At 44.3% G+C, this 6,525-nt stretch overlaps 1 protein-coding gene across 1 annotated transcript; it reads left to right on the forward strand.

The window, feature by feature from the left end:
• Nucleotides 1–1,244: 1,244 nt before the first annotated feature.
• On the forward strand, nt 1,245–5,801 carry LOC136527981 (protein FREE1-like). The gene is made up of 10 exons (XM_066520851.1): nt 1,245–2,104; nt 2,946–3,032; nt 3,114–3,245; nt 3,366–3,512; nt 3,839–3,904; nt 3,990–4,100; nt 4,624–4,713; nt 5,200–5,233; nt 5,323–5,396; nt 5,497–5,801. Exons 1-10 carry the CDS (start codon nt 1,370–1,372, stop codon nt 5,572–5,574), a joined length of 1,554 nt encoding a protein of 517 aa, XP_066376948.1. The 5' UTR covers nt 1,245–1,369; the 3' UTR covers nt 5,575–5,801.
• The last annotated feature ends 724 nt before the right edge of the window (nt 5,802–6,525 follow it).

Below are 6,525 nucleotides of genomic sequence, written 5' to 3' on the forward strand. Positions count from 1 at the left end.
ATATAAGCAGCTGTTGGTATCGTATTACTACCCGGTCCAGATGTATGTGTTTGATGCTCTGATTGGTGATTTCTTTCTCCTTTTCATTGGACAGTGCAGTGTTCATCTTGCCATGTGCTGACATAGGATTAAGTCGATTACCAGCTTTTGTCTAACCATGATGGTTACCGACTAGTTTAATATCTTATCGCCTGCCGAATGAAGAAAGCAACTCCCTCAACAATAGTGCAAGTTGCCTCTTTCGGCAATCACGTCGTGTTGAAAGTTAGGGTGTATGCATTTGGACAGGGTTTGGTTGCGCTTTCCTCATCAGCCTTGCATCAAGTTTGCTTTTGCTTGCATTTGCCTAGAAATTTCCAGCGAAGTTTGTGTTGCCTTCACTGTCTGTTATTTGAATATGCTTGTGTTCAGAGCCGATCGACATGCATGGAACTAATAATCCCGATGCAATGCATGAATGACCTCTCTTACCTAGACCAATGGTTTCATTTCTTGGTTATGTTGCTGAATCTGACATAGCTGCATATGTAATGTAAGCCCCTCATGCCAGCCAGCCAGTTGCAGATTGTATTTGAGCCCTGTGTAACTGTGCAGCAAAGGAGAGCACTTGCACTTGCAGAGCAGGTGGCAGAGATAGAAAACATGCGTGGGTGCGGCAATGCGTTGTGGTTGCAGTTTGTGTGTTTGGTGAGCAAATGGAAGCTGCAGCTTGTGTGTTTGTTGAGGGAAAGAGAGCATTGCATTTTCAGGCCCCTTTAGAATGCCGGAAAAAATTCTTGAATCCTGCATTTTCCCATGAAATTGAATTGATTCATGTAAAATTTCTATAAAAATCATGTAAAAACTTCACAGGGAAAATGTAGGATTCAGGAAATTTTCCAGCATTCCAAATGCCTATTTCAGTGGTAATTTCAGTCTATCTTCTGTATCTAAAACAAGTATTAAATTAAATAATACAACCAACCAGTCAACCAGAGCAACATTTTTCACCAGATTACTTCAAGCCTGAAACTGTCATTAGCATCAGTTTGCTGAACACTGTCATGCTAATCAGAGGCAACCGATCCCTGATCCAAATAATTCATTCCAGTCCCAGCCACATGAACACAATTTATTCTCACATGCACACTGGCTGATCACTGAGGGGCTCAATCTTTCAATCCACACCCTCCAGACCATTTCTCTCACACAGGAAAGGCCCGTATCCGCAAGTACTTCAGCTGTGGAGGTCCATTTCGCAAAATCGCGCCACCACCAACCACCGGTCGTCTCGTCTCCTTCCTCCTCCTGTCTCGTCTCCGACGACCTCGTCGCCTCCGCCTCGCCTCGCCTCACCCACTCCCCGATCCGAGCCCTCCCTTCGACGGCGATGCATCCCTCCGGCACGGGGGACTACGCCCCCTGCTACCCTCCTTACCCCTCCCCGGCCGCGCCGCCTCCCGCCGCCTACCCGCCGGTGTCCACCCCGGCTTCCGCGCCTCCTCCCGCCGCCTACCCGTCGGTGTCCGCCCCGGCTTCCGCGCCCCCGTACTCGTCTTACCCCGCGGACTTCGCCCCCGCGCCGTCGTACCCCGCGTACCCGCCCGCCGACCTCTCCCACTACGCGCCGCCGGCCACCGCGCCCGCACCGGCGCCGCCGCAGCCGTACTACCCCTACGAGCCGGCGCCGCCGCTCCCGCACAACCCAGTGCCCTCGCCGTACCCGTCGCTGGATCGGGCGGGGAGCTACGGCTACGGATCCGGCCCTGGCTCCGGGTACGGCCAGGAGCTGTACCCGCCCAAGCCGGCGGGCGCGGGCGTGGGCGGGGGCGGTTGGTCCGACGACGGGGCGTACGCGTACGACGGCGGCGACGCGCCGGAGCCGTACGGGGCCAGGGGCACCGCACCGAGGTCGAGCTCGGGATCCGCACTGTTTGATGACTACGGGAGGTCCATTGGCTCAGCTGCCGATAGAGGTGGCAGCGGGGGTAGTGCGGCCAGCCCCAAGCTGGTGAGGGCTGTGCCCAAGGCAGAGACGTCAGAGGACGTCAGGGGTGGGGTGCAGAAGTTCAGGGTCAAGCTGCTGGCGGAGGGGGCTGGGAGCCCCATGGATGTGCTCTGCCAGGTACTCTGCTTGTTCTGAGGCTGTGGAACAAGATGAATTTAGTGAACATTGTGTCATAGATTTTGCTAACTATACAATTGATCCATTCAGTGTGTAAACTGATTGCATTTCATAGTAGTCCATTGCTTACTGGCTTAGCATCGGCTATTCAGAGCTGGCTTTGGTTGCATTGGCTGTTTTACAACGGATGAGGTGACCGTGAGCAGTAAATGAACTTGGTCAAGTAACCAGTAGCCAGTAGTGGGTGCTTGGTGAGAGCAAATGCCAAGTCAAGCTGTTCTGTTTACTGATAGTCAACTGAATGATATGCTGGAAAAGCTCCCCACATTGTCTTTTTTTGTCATGTTTGTATAACTAACACAGTATAAAAAGTAGCGGCCATTTCTTTTTACAGAAGTTCAACAGCAAGAACCTTGTGCAAGGATACTAATGTTGGTGTTTAAAATATGTAGTATATGTTGTGGATGAAATGGTAGTTAAATCAATTGGTTTCTGAATGGAGTTGTAGTGTAGTTAGCATAGCAACAGTTGTTGAAATGTGCTGTTAGAGTGTTCAATAGTTCAAATGAAATCATTAAATTGGAAAGTATTTTTACCTAATTAACAGATGGTTGTGAATTCGCACCGAACTGAAAATGGACAGGCTGGGACAGGACTGTTGTTGCCAAAATGTTCACGATTAAAATTACTAAATAATGGTTTCCAATACCTGTAAATGTTAGCATTGAACTCCTGTTTAAGAAAAGGGTGTTAATAATGTTATGTTGTTATACTTGGCATGTCATACTTGGTATGGTCCAGCAGTCATTAATCAATACTTTTCTGCTTGTGCCTTATGCAGGTTGGTTTGGATGGAATTCGGATGCTTGATCCCAACACTGGTAGGACACTAAGAATATATCCCCTTGAAACTGTAACTAGATGGGATGTAAGTAACTCGTCCTTATGGCGACTTTGTAACGTCAAAATTCTAGTATTTCTTTTGTTGATCTTATGGTCTCTTTATCAGGTATTAGATTCCTCTATCTTTGCCTTTTGGTCCAAGAGTTCAGTGGATGTTGAAGCAAAAAGAATAAGGCTGAAATCAAACAGCTATACATCCAACACCATTCTTGACACAGTCACAGCTGCGACTGTGCAGGTTTGGCATCTGTGTTATCAACATATTTTAAATCATCCAATAGTTTTTATACTTTGCATTGTTGCACTATATGTGACTTGCCTGAAATGATTGATGTCTGTTAGTTTCTTTGGACTGCAGTTCAAGGAGATGGGTGGAAGCAGCATGTCAAGAAGTAGAGCAATTGCTGATGCAGCCAAGCCTGCTGAGCAGCAAAATGAGAGGAAGAAAAATTTCCTTGATTGGAGGAATTTAATGAAGCCTATGAATGAGGAAAAAGATCACTGGGTAATTAGTCTCTCTATTTGTTTCTTGCTATCATTTCAAACCTGTAATTTCTGCATAATTTGCAAAGCTAAGTTCAAATTGAGCTCAATGTTTGTTTGTCTCTGTTGCTAATTTGCTATTAGTTCGATTGCATTGTTGGTTTTGTGTTTTTTTTTCGATAGTATCATAGTGGAGCCTGCCTTGAATACTATTGTCTGCATTCTGCTTTTGATTTCATACTTATCATGTCACATGCAATATGTGTTTGCGCATTTCCTGATTCTTGATTTGTTCATTGACTCACTTTTTTCTAATCAGATACATGTTTTCTCCTTTCTTTCTTTCAGGTCCCAGATGAAGCTGTCAGCAAGTGCACAGCATGCGCAGCAGATTTCAGTGCTTTCAACCGCAGGGTAAGAACAGTTATATATTGATCTGTTCTGCTGATGATATCACCTTGGCATTTTTTTTAATTTGGCAAACCTATTATATTTTCAGCATCACTGTCGAAACTGTGGTGATATTTTCTGCGATAAGTGCACCCAGGGAAGAACTCCACTGAATGCAGATGCTGATGCTCAACCAGTTCGAGTTTGTGACAGATGCATGGTAATATTTTTCTTTTTCAATCCTTTGCCATTGCAGTACCTCTGCTCTTATTTAGTGCTTTGATTTATTTTTTCTTGAGCTTAGAGGGCTCAAGGCATAAACATTGAAAACCCAAACATGCCACTTGGATAATACAGCACATACCGTTAATTTATAAGTTGGGCCCAAGATATTTATATTTGAATAACCACTATATGTTGAGTTTGACATTTTATTGCTCCTTTGAGGCACTGAAGCTTTATTGTTCATTCATTTCTTTTCTCAACAAGGAGCTACTGGTTTCTTCGTACTGCACTGTTGGGAAATAAACGAGTTAGTTAGTTTACGCTGTTAATGCATTTTCTTGTAAAAAAAACTGAAGATTTGCACTGATTGGTGGGTTTCTTTTCATCCAATAAAACCCTGTTGTTTCGTCAAGTCTTTAATGCCCTGGTCTGTTTGGAGTGGTCTACGTGGACAACCTGAACATACAATTCCCTACGAGTTATACTAATTTTCGTATCATGCCTTCCTGTTTTCAAAGGCTGAAGTAACGCAAAGACTTAACAATGCAAGGGAACTGGCGAGTCCACCTATTGTTCACAGCCATGAGGATCTTGCCAAAAAGCTTCAGGTTTGTTAGCTCCTCCGATTCTTTTGAGCATTGTTGTCTTGTACAGTTCTATTGAACTGATAGAGCTTTCTAGTTCACTTTCAAGGGATAATACTTTGGTTACGACAGCTGCCCAGCTTTATTTTATTAAGTGCGTGAGACCAGATTATCCTGGGGTGCTAATGTATTGAAAAAAAATGCTTGACACCACCTTTACTGAAATTTTTTAGGCTATTGCCATAGTAACTTAGTAAGTGACAAGTGGAGTAGACATCACCCACGGGTAGAGTTAATTCTATTTCACTTTCACTGTCCTTTTTATTGCATACAGTCTCCTTTAGTCCTGTATAGTGTAGTGTGTAGTTGTTTGTCAAATGTTAATACATAGTCCATCATTTTTGAACTAATTACCTTGTCCTAAACATCATGTATTTAAAAATGAAGGGAGTAGCTAACTTTCAAAATTTGAATATACACTGACTGAGGATATTCTGTGGTTTTGAACAGGAAGCCATGGATATAAATAAAAGGTCATCTTCAGGTGAGTGGATTCGTCTCTGCAATCCATACCAGAGATGCTCTCTGTTGTGCTATTTAACAATATAAATGTGTTGTTTTATCCCTTGACAGGGACAAGGTCTTTGGATGTTTCTGGCAAGCGAATGCGGGAGGTCGCGTGCCCAATCTGCACGGTCCATCTTCAGGTCTGTTTTGCAACCATACACTTCTTCCAAATTCCGATGCCTAGTGCCCTGATTGACAATAGACATCTGAACATGGCACATCAATTTTGCCTTGCTCCAGGTTGAAGTTCCAACTTCTGGTTCGGAGACGATAGAATGCGGCGTATGTCAGCACCCTTTCCTTGTCAGTGCCCGTTGAACTGAGTTCAGCTTTAGGCGCCATGCGGTGGAGTCTTCGCAAATTCACAAACGAAAAGTCAGTCCTGTTCAATCGAGCTTGATGCTGAATCCGGCTATCCCTCTCTGTACCCTAATTCTGCACGGAGTCTGTCGCTGCACTGTGTATATGGATGAGTTGAGTCGTTTGCAAATTATTAGTACAGTTGTAAGTTGTTTTGAGAAGCAAGCAGAGGTCATCACCTGTAATCGTTTGCACTGTGTTTGTATTGCTGTTACATGAGAAAATTTTGTGTAGCGTGTACTTGTAGCGTCGGTCATCACGTGACAGCCATGGCCCATGAACCTTTTTGGTTCCTCGGAATTGGGCCGAATTGGAACCACTTTCTGAGCCGGCTTCCACATAAAAGAGGGAATTGAGCCGACTTGGATCAGGGAGAATGTGCTTGCTTGTGTCAGAACACACAGGACCCGTGGAGTGTTTGCTTCCATTGATACCTGGGCCCTTTTGGTTTATCTTATAATCCATCTTTTTTCAGCTTGTTTTTTTAATCGAAACAGTGTTTTTCTCTCATAACAAAATAGCCGGAACAATGTTTCGCCTTATTTTTTCAACGAAGCGAACAGGGCCTAGTAGAATCTAAGCTCCCGTTTGGTATGCGTAGAGTGTTTGCTTCGATTGATTCCTAGTAGAATCTATAATCTGTGTACTCTTAGTGTAGCAAGAAACTGTTTTTATCGATTTTCATAAATAAACTCAGTTAGGAGCCGATTTTCATAAATAAAATCAATTAGGAGCCGATGAAACTGCTATTTTTAGCTTCACCGGCTCCGGCTCCGGCTTATATTATAGTCCAGGGCGAGAAGAGTCGTGCTAAAAATACCGCGTGCCAAACATACCATAAGTATAATCTAGTAATATGTCAGATGCGATGACTTTCCCTATTACGAAGCATAAGTTGTAGTTTCTGTA

The sequence above is a fragment of the Miscanthus floridulus genome, chromosome 19 (assembly GCF_019320115.1).
Source record: "Miscanthus floridulus cultivar M001 chromosome 19, ASM1932011v1, whole genome shotgun sequence".
Taxonomy (NCBI): Eukaryota; Viridiplantae; Streptophyta; class Magnoliopsida; order Poales; family Poaceae; genus Miscanthus; species Miscanthus floridulus.

Excerpts from the sequence above, each read along its gene's own strand:
- LOC136527981 (XM_066520851.1), top strand. The coding sequence starts at position 1,370 with ATGCATCCCTCCGGCACGGGGGACTACGCCCCCTGCTACCCTCCTTAC. Across the intron at positions 2,105-2,945 it reads CCATGGATGTGCTCTGCCAG|GTTGGTTTGGATGGAATTCG; the intron begins GTACTCTGCTTG and ends TGCCTTATGCAG. Across the intron at positions 4,101-4,623 it reads GAGTTTGTGACAGATGCATG|GCTGAAGTAACGCAAAGACT; the intron begins GTAATATTTTTC and ends CTGTTTTCAAAG.